At 39.2% G+C, this 18,495-nt stretch overlaps 1 protein-coding gene across 5 annotated transcripts in view; it reads left to right on the top strand.

Annotated features, from left to right (window-relative positions):
* manea (mannosidase endo-alpha) overlaps window positions 1-18,234 on the top strand; it is a 59,771-nt gene extending 41,537 nt beyond the window's left edge. For 4 of the 5 annotated variants that reach the window (XR_010006048.1, XR_010006074.1, XM_062980585.1 and 1 more), the window contains one exon: window positions 17,802-18,234. Coding sequence is in view for 1 of the 5 variants with exons in the window: in XM_062980585.1 (XP_062836655.1) it covers window positions 17,802-17,860 (59 nt within the window). In the remaining 4 variants the exon portion in view is untranslated. Of the gene's footprint in view, window positions 1-5,040; window positions 5,693-17,801 lie in introns of those variants that run through there. The other variant, XM_062980597.1, reaches the window with a different exon arrangement.
* Window positions 18,235-18,495: the final 261 nt, after the last annotated feature.

Genomic DNA, 18,495 nt, shown 5'->3' with positions numbered 1-18,495 from the left:
GTGGTTAGAATAGCATTTCATTTCCATAATTTATCCTTCTTCTACTTCTTTTAAGACTATTAGATCTATAGGTTTTGTTCCGTGAGAGGTAACGACTTTTTCTGGGGAGATGGTTCTTGCTCTCTTTCTTTCTCTGTCTGTGTGTTCCTCTATTGGGTCGGATCTGTCTTTATATTTCATTTATTCTTTTATAAAATTCCTTGGCCTTGTCTTCCGATGTTATCCAGTGTTTCTCCTGTTCGTATGTTGCCATTATTCCCTTTTTCCTTTCCCAGCAGAATTGGATTTCTCTTCTTTTGAGTTCTTCTCTGAGGAATAGATTTTTTTCCTTTTCTGCAGGGTGATTTTAAGTTATTCCTTCAAAATTGTCACTTTTTTCCTTTGAAGTGGACAGAATTCTTGTTGCTTTCACTCAGTACAACATCCCTTATTTTGGTCCTCTCAAAATGCACTATAATGTCTCTCAGAGTATTATTTTTCTTTGAGAAATTTGTGGTGACACAGTATGCTCTTTCTATACTGATATCCATTTCGTCCTCCATTACTTGAAGCAGGTCTGCAAGCAATTTAGTCACTATTGCTCTTATATTTTCTCAATATTTCTTAATCTCACTTGGAATTCTAATTCCCTCTTCTCCAGCCTCTCCTGTTGCTCTTCTAATTTAGCATTTTGACTCTCCAGTTTTTCTAATTTATTTTTAAATTTGTCTTGGGTCTTCTCCATTCTTTGTTTCTCTTCTTTAATATCTCTAATGTCCTTTTGGAGGTTTTGCATCTCTCTCTTCATTTCTCCAAATTCCTTTGTTAATTCTTTTCTCATTGTAGACATTTCACTTCTCATTGTTATCATTTCCATTTGAAACATTTTTGATTGTCAGTTATTTTTTGTAATTCCCTCATTACATCTTTTAAGCTTATCTCTTCTGAGATAGAGCTTCTTCTCCAAAGAGGTCTTTTGTCTTCTTTGTCCATCTTTGGTTTCACTGCCATCATCTTCAGAGGATCCGTCCACCAGTACCTGGGTAGAAGGTTATAGTGTTGTGCTTTATAGTGGCTTTCGGCCTGCAGCACTTTTTTCTATATATAAACCCCCTGTTCGAGTCTCCTTTCTATATAAACTTTTTGTTGTTAAGTGTGTTAAATAGGTGATAGGCTTATTGAAACAGTATGTGCATTTAACCCCCTGCTAAGTCAGATATCATTTACCCACAATTACAATTTTTCCCCTTTCCCCTGTCAACACGATGGGCATAACACAGTCTCTGTTCACCTCCCCCCCACAGCAAGGTCCTCAAATCAGCTGCTTCCGTTACTCCTCTTGCTTACATCTGCCTCTCGATCTCACTACGCAAGTCTACTTCTTCCCTCTGAAGCCTCTCCCCTCTCATGGCTGCTTCCCTTGTCTGCTTCTCATCCTGGTCTCCCGTCATTTCTGCCTGTCTCTCACTCTTGCGCAGGCTCTCTCTCTCTCTCTCTCTCTCTCTCTGTTGCTGTCCCATCTGGGTTCTGGCGGCTGGGTGCTGTGTCTCTCTTAGTATCTCTCTTAGTGCGGCTGCAGTACCTCTTCTCTTTGCAATTCTTCCTGGTCGCTCAAGTGCTTCTAAAATTGGGTATGGGCCCTCTTGAAAAGCCTCCTCCTCTGGTTCTGCCTCTTCTTCCACTTCTTGGTCCCTTCTTCCCTCCTCAGCACCCAAACTCTCCGATGTCACAGCACCACCAGACACAACAACTGTCCCTGAAGGTCAGCTTTTTTTCCTTCCCTGGGCTACTAGCTGTGTTCCAAGTCTCATCATTCACCAAATACCTTATATTGCCTTCTCTTGGATAGTTAAATTGTTTGAATTATTAATTGTTAATTGTAAAGTTATTAAATCATTCTCCTTTCCCAATCTTCCATCACTGTTCCTTCCCGCTTTCACTTCTCGGAGCTCTGAATTGTTAGTTTAAACATATTCTAACCCGATTAGGTTAACCGGGTACTTTTTCACTCCCGCCCAAAGAATGTTTTCAAATACATGTTGTTTGATTTTCTCTATTCTAGTTGGTAGTTTGACTACAAGCATAGATACCCTATTTCATTCTTTTCTTTTCTTCTTCTTCTTCTTGGTAGTTTGAAAGTGTGATACTGCAACTGCATAGGAACGGTGGGTTCCTTCGGCCACCTCTCATCCCGCTTCCCCCCAGCCCGCAAACTGAGGTTTCTTGGCTGGCCACCTTGAGGGCAACCCGCTCCTGAACCTCGGAGGGTTACTGGAAGGTTTGCCAAATGAGGTGAAAGCTCACATATTATTTGAATTGTATAGTTCTTGGTTATCTTAAACAAAGTTTTAGTATCACCTTTCATGAACTATATTTCCTGAACTGAGAAAGCCGGCACTTAACTCCCTATGAAAACTAAGAGAGTCATGGTCAGTGTCAAGAATATGTCAGAACTTTGAGTCTTGTCAATTTTATTTGAAACACATTATATAGGATTTATATATCTGCTCATTTATTTGCTTATGCTGCTGTTCATATGTATATGTTATATGCTATGCTTTTTAACTTGCTGTACTATCTGCTTTAGTAGAGGCTTGTAAGGCAACTTCTCATTAGATAGGAATACTTAGATTTCTCACATTTTTGAGACCCTCGTGGGGTTTTTCCTGTGTCAGAAATGGGAGACAGTATTATGATTAATAGGACAATGCGGGAAAACCAGCTAGCCCTGTATTCCTGGATCTGCTATAGGGCAGCTTCCTATCTTCCTATTTTTGGAAATGTATAATGTATATGATGGACAGAGCCCCTGATGGCGCAGCGGGTTAAACTGCTGAGCTGCTGAACTTGCTGACCTAAAGGTTGGTGGTTCGAGTCCTGGGAATGGGGTGAGCTCCAGCTTCTGCCAACCTAGCAGTTCAAAAACATACAAATGTGAATAGATCCATAGGTACTGCTTTCGTGGGATGGTGACAGTGCTCCATGCAGTCATGATGGCCACATAACTTTGGAAGTGTCTACGGACAATGCCGGCTCTTCGGCTTAGAAATGGAGATGAGCACCAACCCCCAGAGTCAGACATGACTAGATTTAATGTCAGGGGAAACCTTTAACCTTTATATGATGGACACCTACTCCTGCCAAGGAAGTGAATCATTTTGAAATTTATACTTGGGCCAACTAGAACCACATGCGAGTACATGCATTTCAAATGTGTATATTGATGCCACCATCCTTTTGGAGGATTTTATTTTCTTACACCATATACCCAATTAACATAAGCCCCCTTCTACGCTGCCCTATATCCCAGGATCTGATCCTAGATTATCTGCTTTAAACTGGATTATATGAGTCTCCATTGCCAGATAATCTGGGATAAACAGATAATCTGGGATCAGATCCTGGGATACAAGGGCAGTGTAGAAGAGGCCTAAGAAGAATAAGACAGTTTCGGCATGCCAAGAGCTTAAGCACCTAATCAGGCAGCTCCCTGAAGAATCCATTGCTAGACTGGGATGGTTTGGTAAACTTTTCTTATCATGGCTTTTGATTGTTTGCTGGCCCACCTGCTTCCACATTTGAACTCAACTATTTGCAAATGCAGTAAATCTAAGGATCCTTCTACACTGCCATATAAATCAAATTACCTACATGATCTGTTGTGGACTGGATATTTGAGTCTACACTGCTATATAATCCAGTTCAAAGCAGATAATCTGGATTTTTTATGGCAGTGTAGAAGGGGCCTAAACCACCAAAATATAGATGCTGAGGACATCTGACAGAATTTAGGAACCAAACCAGGGAAAACAATATGATATTTGGTTGTCCCAGCATATGATTATATGAAGCTACCTTCTATTAAGTTAGACCAGGCCTGCACAACCTGTGGCCCTCCAGGTGTTTTGGACTTCAGCTCCCAGAATTCCTGGCCATTGGAACAGCTGGCTAGGACTTCTGGGAGTTGGAGGTACAAACATCTACCCTGCCATCATCTCCCCAAAGGGACTCGGGGCGGCCAACAAAATACAGTGAAGTGCCGCATATAGATAATACATAAATTTGAAATGATAAAAACCACATAATTACAATCACATACATAATTACAATGTAAAACATTAAAATTCATAAAATGCAGTCATAGCTGTGGATAAAAACAAGTTGTTTCAATTGAGATAGCCCGGTGCCAATGTGATGCCCACAGCAAGTCCTCGGACTAATCCTTTAAAAGCTTTGTAAGATCAAAGGCTTGCTTAAAAAGCCATGTTTTTAAGCTGGAATGGAAGGCTTGAAGCGAAGGGGCTAGCTTTCTCTCTCTAGGGAGGGCATTCCAGAGCCGGGGCACCACCACCGAAAAGGCCCTCTCTCTCGTCTGCACCAATTTGAGACGGAGGTGGGACCAAGAGAAGTGTCTCCCCAGCAGATCTTAATGACCATGCTGGTTCATAGAAGGAGATGTGGTCTCATGTATATCAAATCGTCCCCATCTCCTGCTCTAATGTTCATATTTCATTCAAATTCATATCATAATATTTATATTGCTGAGGCAGTAAAGGAAACCTATACACTGAATTCCACCACTGAATTCCTGCCCAGCAAGATTATCAAGGTATGCTCATGATAAAAAGAAAGTGACGTGGTAAAGGTGAAGGTTTTCCCCTGACATTAAGTCTTGCACTGTCCGACTCTGACGGTTGGTGCTCATCTCCATTTCTAAGCCGAAGAGCCAGTGTTGCCTGTAGACACCTCCAAGATCATGTGGCCAGCATGACTACATGGAGTGCTGCTACCTTCCCGCTGGAGCGGTACCTATTGATCTACTCACATTACATGTTTACAAACTGCTAAGTTGGCAGAAGCTGTGGCTAACAGCAGGAGCTCACCCCGCTGCCCAGATTCAAACTACTGACCTTTCTGTCAGCAAGTTCAGCAGCTCAGCTGGTAAAACTCCTCAGATGACCTGATAGTATCCTTTGGATCGTCTGTAAAATGACATGACATCCTGGCCTTGCTCATGTGGCATGCACAAAGCATCTGTTGTTCATGTTTTCTTTATTCCAGCCTGACAGATCACAGATGTTGGGCCTGCTGGCACTAATCAGTGTTCCCATCACATAAATTCTACATTTTCCACCTGGATGTGAACATCTCAAAGGGGTTCCCGTCGTTTCCCAGTGTCTTTTTTCTTCTCTTTAACTCAATGCCTCCTTCAAATACCACTGACAGTCCAGGTGGTCCTTTCTATGCTGTTAAACAGACTTTATATGATGCAGTTCACTGTCACTGTCACCCTGCAATGGGACAGTGATTAATATGGGATGTGAGGGAAATTGGTTTTTAAGGTGAGTAGTTTGATTATATCCCCCCCCCCCCCCAGTCTCATGCTAGACTGTACTTTCTTAACTTAAGGACTTTTAGGGAGGGCATAGGAAAGTTTGAAAGGCAGATAGTGGAAGCCACTAAAAAGTGCAATATGATAAATTCTGAGTCAAAACTACCAACTCAAATTCTTAGCTATCATAGTGATTGAAAAATGACATTTCCTGAAGCCTAGATTAGAAAGGCTATTCCAAAAGGCCCCCGCTAAGGCAAACAAGAAATTACAGTCTACGAATTCCCTTTACTCTGTAGTTTTTTTTTGCTTAGATGTATCATAGATGGGGAAAAATACAAAATGTTCAATGCTAGGATCCAAATACATTTTAAAACTCTACTTGGACTCTTCACTGGATTTTGTCAGGGGTGGGGGGATGCAGGTTCTTATAGTACATATCTCCCTCCAAATTGTTTGACTATGGCACCCATCCCTCACTATTGCCTATGTTGACAATGGCAGATTAGACTTGGAAGGCTACGTGGGGGCCACCCAGATATAAGACATCTACCACTGTCTCATTTGCTCAGTACTCTGGTGTCCACCTCCCTTGCCATTCTCATATCTGCGCTGAGAACTGTACAGCCTTTCAGATATTGCTGTGCAGCAACACTAGACAGCATAATTACAGCCCAACAATATCCATATAATTCCAAGCCTTTCAACATATGAACAGTATACAATTTGTGGCAAGAAAAATGGGAGATTTCTTAAACCTTAGGTGAAAGTAACTTTCCGTGACAGATCCCCATGTGTAAGGTGTTCCAATTTTCAGGGAGCTTCCCATTCCTCACTCATAGCTTGGCCCATGCAGAAGAATTAACCTACCCTCTCTGTATGTAACATTTTAAGAGGGATGGAGAGACTCCTATGGGGAGGAAGAGGTGACAATACTGTTTCCTCTTCCTAGTTGCACACTGACTGTTGGATGGTTAATATAATTTGCAATAAGACCGTTGTGATCTGAGAGGTCAAATACTTACTTCTGAGTAGACAGCTAGAAGATTGCCCACCAGAAGATGATTTCTACTCAGAAGAAGACGCGGGTTTATTCTTAAATGCATAGATACAAGATTCTTGCTTCAGCGGACTTGGCTGTTTTAGGCTGAAATCCTGAATGTGCTTAGCTTACTTGGGAGTGGTGTCCCTTATATGCCATAGGATGTATTTTCAAGCCACCTACTTGCTCAGAGGTGCATCTCACATCCCAGTAAATATTCATGAGGACTTCTTTCCTATCAGATACACAGAGAGACATTGTGGGCATGCAAATGAAATCAGCTGAGTGTAAACAGACCCCTTAGCATATCTGATTCAACATGATATGGTTGTTTAATAAGTATATTTAGAAACATTCAAATCTTGTAAGCAATTGTATGTTTCACCCAAGCCCTTGAATGGTCAGAGATTTAGAAAATGACTGAAGGGGACTTCTGAATTCTGCTGGCCTTGGCATTCCCTTTCCCCCTCCCTTTACACCCTCAGATACACCAAAATCTTGTCTGCCGTAGAGAGTCAGGGATTGTCTCTGCTCTTTTCGCTCGTGCTCAGAGCCAGAGGCTGTTTCCAATGGGTTTTCTAGAGTGCAAAGACTGCTGTCTCAGGTACTGATTCCCAACGAAGCTTAGCTCTAAATATATCCCAGCAAGGGAACAACTCTATATTAAAGACTGTTCAGGAGCCTGGCTTCCTCTTTATTCGGAGAAATGTGGAGGACAGCTATGTCAGGCCTGTGTACATTTCAAATATACAAAGGCAGAATGCTCCAAGGAGTCCTGCAGAAAACCTTGCCCTGGGCCTCCGAATTTCTGTTACTCTGTCAGCACAAATTACTACCAGGACCAGAAAGCCACAATGTGATGCTATTGCTAATGGCACTATTCCACATTTGTTTAAATACAGTGCCGTATTCTACTGTTGTGTTTCTGAGAACAGTGTCGCCTTCAGGTGCATTTGCTTCAGAAATGTTGCCTAAGCCTTCAATATCCTCTTCCAGAAGAGAGCACAGGTATTTTACCCATGAAGAAGATCCCACTATGCATGTGTGGGATGGAACAAGAGATGGCAGGTGTCAATTATCTTTCCTATTCTCCCACCTCCCAGTTTAAATTCTTTATGTTGTGAGTTATATTTAGATCTCTATAATTTGTGGCTCTATTTTCTGCCTCTACCTCTAATCCTAGTTTAAAATGCACATCCTTGCCTCAGGGACATCTGCCTACGAACACCCACATTGGCTTCTCAGAAATTGTCCTGTTTCATTGCAATTTTGGAGCTAGTTTATTTCAATGGGGCATCTATTTCAACAGATCTTAAGCGTGAACTGTTTTGTCTAGAGATTGTATAGGAGTGTGAGTGAGTACTACAGAAACTGTTTCCTCAGCTATGAATAGCACTGGGTAACCTTGGGCCAGTTACCCTCGGTGGTTCAGCAGGCAAAACCACTGAGCTGCTGAACTTGCTAATCAAAAGGTCGGTGGTTCAAATCCAGGGAGAAAGGTGAGTTCCCGCTGTTAGCCCCAGCTTCTGAGAACCTAGCAGTTCAAAAACATGCAAATGTGAGTAGATCAATAGGTACCGCTCTGGCAGGAAGGTAACAGCGCTCCATGCAGTCATGCCAGCCACATGACCTTGGAGATGTCTATGGACAACACCGGCTCCAGCTTAGAAATGGAGATGAGCACCAATCCCCAGAGTCAAACATGACTAGACTTAATGTCAGGGAAAACCCTTTACCTAACCTTGGGCAAGGCAGTATCTTCAACCTTCAGGGTTGTTTTGAGAATAAGATAACATAAATCCATCCTGCTTTCAGTTTCAAAGAGTGAAGTGTGTGTATAAGAGAGAAGCAGAGAGGGAGAAGGAGGGAGGGAAAGACAAAGCAGACAGAGAGACAAATTTGCCATCAAGAAATGTACAGACCGATTGTGCGAACTTATAATTCTGCCCCTAGCATATAGAGAAAAAAACAGAATAATTCAGACAAAAGTGATTCTAAACTCCACAGTGGATCCAATGGTCGATGAACAGCTGGATATGAAATTACTTTGAATTTCAACTTTGGGGGAAATAAACCAATTTTTATTTGCTATTTTATTGCTAGGAGATTTAAATAAATCAATATAATATAGTACAGTACAGTTATTACCTCCAATACTTCCACTAAGGCATACACTGCCTGAAATAAAGGGGATTTTGGAGCTATTTCCTGGAAATCCAGGTACATGAAGAGAAATATCACATAAGGTGGGTCATTATAGTATAAATAAATCTCTCCCTGCCTTCCTTTCTGCCACCTTTTCTCATGGGGAACCTGTTGTTCCACGATTCTGATAGGGAAGAAATTATTAAAAACAATAAAATAAAAAGAGGATTATGTGATTTTCTATATTGGCCACTTGATAATAACATGTACATCACACACAGTTTATTTCCTGGTCTGTTCATAGGAGATTTTTTTTACCATGCATCACATTCTAGTGGTCAGTAAAATAGCAAAGTATCCCATAACACCAACACATACAGTGCCCAGCAAATTATTGTCCATAGTGCTCTTTGGCCTTGGCTGATATTTCACAGACTAATGCTCCAGTAGATGCACCAAACAAACAATACATTCTCCTTTTGTTTATCTGGAATTTGTATTAATTTCTCATGGGAATTCTTTTTCAGTTATTCTACACCACCAAACAAAATTAGGTTAAAAACTACCCTTAAGCCTTGACTTCTTTGTATAGGACCTCTAGAAAGTTTGTCAAAGTCTTGTAGCTGTGTGCTGAAAAGACATAGTGTTCGTGAATAATCAATTAAGACAATTCACTTTTTACCTGTGTTTTCTTCATCAAAAGCCTTAGTGACAAGCACTAAAACTTTTCCTGACATGGAGATAAATGATGGAAATTGAGCTGTAATAAAATTCAGTAGTCTTACTGATCTCTCTCCCAAAATACGAATTCCCATGCACTCCTAATTCCTATTCCCCAGTAAAGAAACTATTGTTCAGATAAGATCTATTTGACAGATGAATTACAAATTTCTAAAGTCCGAACATCCTGTATTCAGAATTCTGAAATACTCCAAAATTGTCCCCATTGGTAACTGAGATAGTGCCCGTCTCTATTTTTTGATGGTCCAGTATACACAAACTTTGTTTCATGCACAACATTTTCAAAGATTGAGTATAAAATTGGCTTCAGGCTATGTTATGTATCTGCAACACAGTATTTGACATGGATGAAAATGGATGGATACTGTACAGTACACATTCCCATATGCACATTTCCTGCTTATAAATGGAACAATGTGTAGAGCTCTATCAGTATTGGAAGTAAAAGCTGATTAGAAATGGGTATGATTTTAATTTATTTATTTCACTTGTGTGGCCACTCACAGAAGATATGAGCTGCTCTTAATAACATTTTATTAGCTGTTTTATTTTCAAAAACATTCTAAAAGTCCTAGGCTTAACTGTGTGAGCTGTTTTTTAATCCACTCTTTCTGTCGGAAAAAGCCAACTTTCTACACAATCAGCTCTTTTTTAAAAGTGCCCTTGATTAGGTGACAGAGAGGTAATTAGGTAGTAATTGCACTCAGGAAAGCAATAGAGATCAAAAGTGCTAATCATCTCAGATGACAGCAGCGGGTGATTAATAGCACTTCTAAGTTACCTCCAGTTTCAGTGTAAAATACCCATTCAGACTGCCATGGGACAAAAAGCCCTATTTTTTGCATTAGCCATCTCTTTTCAGTTCAGAAGTTCACACCTTATTCAACATAATTTTTTTTCTGATTGTGGTGCTACCAAACAACTTGGTGAATACGTGCCTTCAAGTTGCCTGTCAAATTATAGTGAATTTCACAAAGTTTTCTTAGGCAAGAAATACTCAGAGATGGTTTTACCAGTCCCTTCCTCTTAAACATAACGTACAGCATGTGGGATTTATTGGCAGTCACCCATCCAAGTATTAACAAGAGTTGACCCTGCTTAGCATCCAAGATCAGATAGGTTTTACTCATGCACAGTTTTGGGGGCAAGCCCTACTGAAGTCAATAGAATTTAACTCCTGGTAGATGTGTATAGTATGGCCTTGCATATTAAGTCACTCTGATAAACAAACCAACAGATGGTACATTATTGTCTGTTTTTATAACACCTCTCATCCATTATACCTTGAGATATATCTTTTTGTATCACTTGAAGGAATTAGAAGTACTACTCTCTTCTGCTTTGTTCACATCTCACCTCAAATCCTCTGTCCAATTCTGGGCAGCACAGTTCAAGCACAAACATACCCAAAGTAGGATGATCAAAATGGTAAAAGGTCTGAAAGCCAAGCACTATGATGAATAGCTTAGAAATTTGGGAATATTTAGCTTGAAGAAGATGAGAGGGAATGTGACAGTTATCTTTAAATATCTTGTAGCGTGTTATGTAGACGATAGAGCCACTTTGTTTTCTGCTGCCATAGAGATCAGAACATGAACCAGTGTATTAAAATTATAAGAAAAGAGATTCTATCTAAACATTAGGAAGAACTTTTTTCTGTAGGGGCTGTTGGATAGTGAAATAGTTGGCCTCTGAGGGTTGTGATCTCTCCATTTTTGGGATTCTTGAAAGAAAGGCTGGATGGCCATTTTTAAAAGGGGTTTAAATTGTGCATTTCTGCATAACAAGAAATACAACTTGGTGTTCCTTCCAACTCTGAAGATTCTGTAATTCTATTATTCCTGAGCCTGCGATATTCATAGTTATAACAGACATTGTAAGATAAGCATGTTGAAATATGTGAAAATACCTGACCCATCCAAATGAAGCTGCCACCTCAGGCAGAAATGCTGGGACACAGATGGTGAAGTAAGAAATTTTGAGGACAGAGTTTATCAAGTCTCCAAGAATATGGCTGTAGCTGTCTCATCCATTTTGCCTACAAGTACACGATGTGTAGCATGTTATCTACAGTGTGTCATCAATCTCAGAGGTGTGACTGACATGTTCATATAGCCATTGCTACAAAATCCATATTCCCCAGTGTAAATACTTTTCTGTAGCATCATTTGTGTGCTGTTTGCCAAATAATGCAAGATCACACATTTTCCACTTCAGACCTTCAGGTTTTCAACATTATTTTCAGTAATCTGTTGCTGTTAGTCAAACAAAGAGCTCCAAAGTACATGGCAAGAGATGCCTCATATATGTCTGCATATCTTTTTTTGATGTGAACACAGTTGACAAAATCAATGGCTTAGAGCCACAGTAAGCAATATTCCTTTGAGGCATTTCCCTTCTTGAAGCTAGATGGCATTATTTATAAAGATGTGTCATAGTTCGAGGTCCCCATAGCTTTAGTAATGTTCTGCAACTAATAGGATGCTGAGCTTTTGCATTCATCCTAAAAGATAGAAGGAGGGCTGTTATAAAAGGTTTAATCCATGCATGAAACATTCATTATAGTATACCATACAAAGCAGATCTTTTTCATAACTATAAAGAGCCATTTTGTGAATCAACATTGACAAACTCATTCAGGTTTTCTTATTTCAAATGTGTTGTCTCTTTCAATTCTGGTGACTGCTTAAAAATCAGCTTTCCTCAATGCACTACCTTCCAGATGTGCTAGACCCAGATTTTTATCATTTCCCCTGGAAAATATTAACATGCTATCTGAGCGCATGATTAGTGTCATAGTGTGTCATCTCTTCTGCAAAATCATCCATCTTGTCATTCTTTCCCTCTTTATTTATTTCGTATCAGAAGCATTGCATACATTAGTATAAAACTGACAAAAACCAGCGGCTAAATATCTTTTGGCCAAAAACGGGCAACAGTGACCGCATTGTCTGTAGCCCCAAACAATTATTCCTGTGTACATGAGGCAGGACATTGCAAACAAGCATACAGATGCGGAGTTGCTTTTCCTCTTAACTCGCACATTTCTTTATCTCTTCCTATATTTCTCCCATCATCCTTTGATCCACTCTTCCCCTTCTTGCTTTCTCCAATATTTCCTACAATGAAGCAATACATCATGGGCTTCCTTTTCCTAAGGTAAAGGTGAAGGTTTTCCCCTGATATTTAGTCATGTCAGACTCTGAGGGTTAGCGCTCATCTCCATTTCTAAGCTGAAGAGCCAGCATTGTCCGTAGACACCTCCAAAGTCATGTGGCCGACATGACTGCATGGAGCGCTGTTACCTTCCCGCTGGAGCGGTACCTATTGATCTACTCACATTTGCATGTTTTCGAACTGCTAGGTTGGCAGAAGCTGGGGCTAACAGCGGGTGCTCACTCCGCTCCCTGGATTCGAACCTGCGACCTTTTGGTTCATAAGTTCAGCAGCACACCACTTTAACATGCTGTGCCACCGGGGTTCCTTCCTTTTCTGAATAATTTCTTTTACCCTTCCTCATTCCTTCCTGTTTTTTGTGGCCATTACAAAGGTAATTAAATTGATTGAGTGTGCATTAGTACCTGACAGGAGATATAGAATCCTGTTTGATTTGTAACAATGCTAGGCAGGCCATTGATGCTTGCACAATGTAAGAGTAATTTTGAGAAGAATCATTTATTATTTTGTTACAGCACCATCTAAAACTCTAATAACTATTGGAATACCATTCTGTTTGGTGATGTCAATATTATAACAATATTATAACCCTAGCCGCTCTGAGTCCCCTCGGGGAGAAGGGCGGGGTATAAATGCATGTAATAAATAAATAAATAAATAAATAAATAAATAAATAAATAAATATAACTCTGTTGCAACACACTTTTGAGTACATTGTTAAACCTAGAGTTGGGAAAGATACTCATGTGGATTGGAAGTTGAAGACAAAGCCAACTTCTTTTTCAAACTCTACATCACAACGTATCATGGAGACAGGCTGTTGGTGCCTTAGAGGACTTCTTTTGAAGACTCCTATCATTCTCTTCTGCATGTACTCTTTCATACAAGGATGGATTATTCTGGCAAGCCCAGGAGTAGCTATGTAAAATTTCAGAAAATGTTGAAGCCATTAGGATTGTTCTCAGAATGTGTTTTTAAAAAATAAATTTTCAGGAAAAAAGTAAAATGTGTAATATTTACATCCTTCACAGATTGAAAATCACTTTGATATTTTAAAAATAAAAAATACATAATATGACATAATTATGCAACTTTGTTTGGCATAAAATGACTATGCTTAGTATATTAAAAGTACACTTCTATCAGACAGCAGTTATATATAGAGTTCCCTTTTTAATGTTTTATTTGTTTGTTTGTTTGTATATTTATTCTATAAATAGAGCTATAAGGTCCTGAACTATAAAATACCTATGTGGCTTTGCAACTTTATTAGAAGCTGGCAAAAAAGCTCAATAAAAACAGATGAAACCATCAACTTTGATAAAACACAGAAAATTATTTTGTCTCCTCTAATCTTCTATCATGTCACTCAGGCATAAAATATTCATCTCCACATAAAGAACTGAGAAAAGGATGCCAAAACCAGGAACTTTAATAATCAGATACTGTGTATTGTCTTCCAAAGAAAAATCTTCTTGTCATACAGCTTTTTGAAATAATACTGGGGGAGTAAATTTATGAGTAATTTGTCTTATACATTATTCCAATATTGTTAAATAGTTAAAAATCCTATTAGTTGGATTTTCTTCCTCAAAAGTTCAATTTTTCAGGAAAAGGAGGCTTCAGAAATAGAAAAAAAAATGGATGCAGCCCTCCACCACCTCACCTTTTTTCCAATTTGTTATCAATTTTTGCAATTAAAGCCCCATCTACACTCTCATATAATCTAGTTTCTGATCCTAGATTATCTGTTTGGAACTGTATTTATTGTGCCCCATGAAGACCCCATTTTTAGTTAGAGGGATTAATATTTTATGTACAGTTTCTGAGGAGTCAGTCTTGAAAGCCTCTTTGCATTTGAAGTCTTTGCTGCCCTGCCCATTAAAAATCCCCTTAAAGGTGGAGCCTCTGGTAAGGCACTTCTGGTTCTTGGAAGAGTCAGCCTTTTTATGACTGGAAGGTAAAGAGAGAGGAGGGCAGGAAAGTCTACAAAATAGCACGTCCAGCTGTATGAGCTGTATTCAAGTCTAGTAGGATCTGTATTCAAGTCCAATCAAAGTTAAATATTGAGACCATCTTGGAAACAGTTGAACACCATGCAAGAAAGAGAGAATAATAAGAAGAAGTAAAGATTCAAGAGCCTCAGTCCGGCCAGAACTGTGTCTATCTCTCAAAGACTTTACCTCTCCTCATAAGGACTTTGTAGTGAGACTCAGGAGGAGAGAAAGTCTAAAATTCTTATCAATTTATAAATTCTTGTTTGATTCCGATCTGTTCCCTGTGCAGCCAGTTCAACTTCCAAATAGGGTGGGGGGCAAAACAGTATTATAAGGCAGTGTAGAAGGAGGCTGAGTTTTTGGAGGAGAGAGTGCTCCTTGGGATTGAAAAGCAGCTTTTTCTCTCTCCTCCTTCCATCTCTCTCTCTCTTCCTCTCTTTGTTGTTTTAATGCAATGGTTTTGGTTAGTAATTTAAACTCTTTTTAGAAAATAACTTTCAGATATGATTCATCTTGGCTGATACAGTACTAGTTTCTTCTTATAAACATAAATTTAACTGGAAGTTGAATTATTGTAGGGAAGAAAAAAATCTAAGTCAACACAGAATTACATGTTTTGACTTCTCCAGCAAGCTAGTGCCCTAGGCTTTCGCCGTTTTAACATAGAAGCTTTCTAGAGTATCTTTAAAAAGAAAGCATGTTTTCTTTTGCATTTGAGAAGATAATTTCTGGTATTGTGCCTACCTATTTTTGCTTTTTGTGGGTTTATATGTATATGAGAATATACATATAAACCCACAAAAAGCAAAAATAGGTAGGCTGGCCAAAGGAAAACCTCAATATCCATACGAATGTATTGCCTTTTTCAGGCTAGATAAAAGAGCACCAAAATGTATAAAAAAGATTTTGTGATCTTCAGATCTCTGTTATCAGCCAAAATGTTACAAAAGATAGGAGTGAAGGAAAGAAGGGAAGGGTTTGGACAAACCAAGTCAGAGTACCTGCATGGTTTCAGTCTTCAGTTGAAATGAGTGGGGAAAGCTCTGCGTGCATTCCTATGAGACTCCAGCACTGAGGTCAGCAAAATCTGGATGCCTCAGCTTATATCAATTGTTGCAAAATGCTCTAAGTAAAAAAGTAGTTTCCACTGAATTTACTCAACAAGAGGGAACTGTTTCCCTGTAGGTTTAGGCAAAAGCAGACTGCTGTATGCTCTCCCAGTTTGTGTGTTTTTCCTGGTTAATATCTAATTTGAGTGTTGATTCACCATAATCACCTGTGCCCTGGCTTTCATCAGTGAAACATTGTAAAAGGTATTTTTACTGAAGAAAATCTACTTATAATGATAAAAATTAATAACATTTTGTAAAAAAAAAAAACCCTATAAACTACAAATACTGCACACACATTGTAAATATACATAAGCTAAAAAAAGATTGAAGAGGACATAGAAATTGTTAAGAAGCAGAAATGACAAAAATCACAACAGAAACACACACACACAATTTTCTTACGTGATATTAAATCCTATTTCATCCATTATCTGTAAAAATTGTGTGGCTAAGCTATGATAGTCACTTCCTTTGTCCAAAACTTTTAAATATTAGGGGCATCTAAATATTTTGATCCATCAATGAGCATTTCTGTCTTTGCTTTATTTCACAAAAAGAAATCCTGATCTTTTTGAGCGTTTTCAAGTTGTTTCAAATTTATGTCAAGCTTAAGATTAACCTATCACAGGGTTTTCTTGAAAATATTTGTTCAGAGGAGTTTTGCCATTGCTTTCTTCTGAGACTGAGAGAGTGTAAAATGGTACCCACTGAGACTGGTTTCCTCAGACAGTTCATCAATGCATCATGTTAGAATTAGAGGGTTTTTTTATGTAGCCAGTTTCAACTCATTTGATTAAGACCCACTGTCTTCAATCAAAGCTGGGTTGGGCCACGGTGGACTATAACTCTCAGTAGCCGTAGCCAGTGACAGAGGATCATGGGAGCTGACATCTGTTTGGAGGGCTAAAATTACCTTGAGTAAAGGCTAGTGTTTCCAGTTATGCAATTTTTATATTTAACAGAGCAATGAGATATTAATCTTCGTCAACACTCCTCCCTGTCTTCAAACAAGTGTCCAAGAAAAATCAGAATTGCAAGGCCAATTGACTGGCTTTATTACCACTGCTACCAGGCTTTGTGCTTCGTTACTTTCCTTTCTAAAAAGGACATCAATAACATAGGATTGGATTAACAGGGCAATTTGTATTTGTCCATTGGGGAACATGATATACAGCAGGTCAGAATATTTCCGGCACCTTGGGATTCTCTTGTCTAGCAATAACAGCTACACTTATTTGAAATAAGAGTGTTGTGGACTATACAGTTAGTATTACAATTCTCAAGATGACGGAACAGCAACAAGATTCTTCCAGAGCTCATATTTATCTGAACTACAATACAAGTTATTGTGCTCTATGAAGCTGATACATCCATGCTGAAGCTCCTATGGTTTTGTGGCTCTATGGCAGAAAAATACTATCCTGTTGGGTAGTGCTGGGAATATGAGACTCCAGATTTTGGGGTTGTTGTGTGTTTTCCTGGCAGTATGGCCATGTTCCAGAAGTATTCTCTCCTGCCGTTTCGTCCACATCTATGGTAGGCATCCTCAGAGGTTGTGAGGTATATACCTCACAATATACCTCACAACCTCTGAGGATGCCTGCCATAGATGTGGGCGAAACATCAGGAGAGAATACTTCTGGAACATGTGTTGCTACTAGAGGTTTACAATAGGCTTTTTCTAATTAAAAGGGAGGATCAGAACCTTTTCTGTTACAGCTGCCACAAGTTAATTGGGTGTGTTATCAATTTCTGCATAAAACAAGGCACTAAGTTTGTAAGCTTTGAGCTTTGCATTTTGGCTTAGCTTGATGGCTCGCTGAGAGCTGAAGAAGCTGCTGCTAGGAGCGGTTATGCAGCGTCCTGAGGCTGAAGATTGAAGCTGTTTGAAGTGCTGCTTATTTATGGCAAGATAACATTCTACTAATAACAAAGTAGGGAGACTATTGTTTGCATGTCGTCGTTTAAAGAAAACTCACCAAATTGGCTAAAAGTTATTCATAGGTGGTACCTGACGCCAAAAAAATTAGGATTAATGTATAAGAACACTAATAATAAGTGCTGGAGATGTAAAGGTCAGATAGGCTCCTATCACCATATGTGGTGGAGTTGTAGAAAATTTAAAAAATATTGGGCACTAATCTTAGAGGAAAGTAACAAAATACTACAAACAAATTTTGAGTTTAAACCCGAGCTTCTCCTGCTAGGACTATACGACCCTCAAATTATAATTAGTATTAATACAGACAAACTTTTTACTTTCTTTATTACGGCAGCAAGAATGGTGCTAGCGAAAAACTGGAAATCGGGAAAAGCCCCTATGAAAGAATCCTGAATAGATAAACTGTTGGAAATAAAGAACATGGACAAATTGACCTTTTTGATTAGAAGAAGTAACGACAGAGCATTGAAAGCGACAGACTGGACATGTTTCGAGGACTACTTGAAAAAAGCAAGATAAAGAAGTTAGAAATTGTTTTACCCAATTGTTGTTCCCTTCCCCCCCCCCCTACCCGCCCCCCCCCAACACACCCCTTAAAATTCACTGTATCCCTACAGCACCTAGCCAAAAACCCATTTTCCTTCCCTCCTATCCTTTCCACATCCCCCCCCCCCCCAGTTATTGGTTGTTTGTTTGTTAAGAAAATCTTTAATAAAATATTTTTTAAAAAATAAAGAAAGAAAACTCACCAGAGATATTGTTTGTTATATATTGGTGAGAGCAACTCTTCTGTTTTGCTTTATGGGTTTTTTTTGTTTTGTTTTTTGCTACAGTGAATAGAACTAAATTTTTCTTTTCTACTTTAAAGCAACAGACTCATGTGTATTTTTGAGTTTTTATCACACTAAAAGTAAAAGGGGCTGAGATATTCCGCGGGTTGCTATTGCTATCCTGACAACATGGCCATCCTGCCTGGAAAACACACAACAACCCTGTGATCCTGGCCATGAAAGCCTTCGACAACACAT

This window comes from Anolis carolinensis, chromosome 1 (genome assembly GCF_035594765.1).
Source record: "Anolis carolinensis isolate JA03-04 chromosome 1, rAnoCar3.1.pri, whole genome shotgun sequence".
Taxonomy (NCBI): Eukaryota; Metazoa; Chordata; class Lepidosauria; order Squamata; family Dactyloidae; genus Anolis; species Anolis carolinensis.
This window is presented reverse-complemented; position numbering and strand designations above follow the sequence as displayed.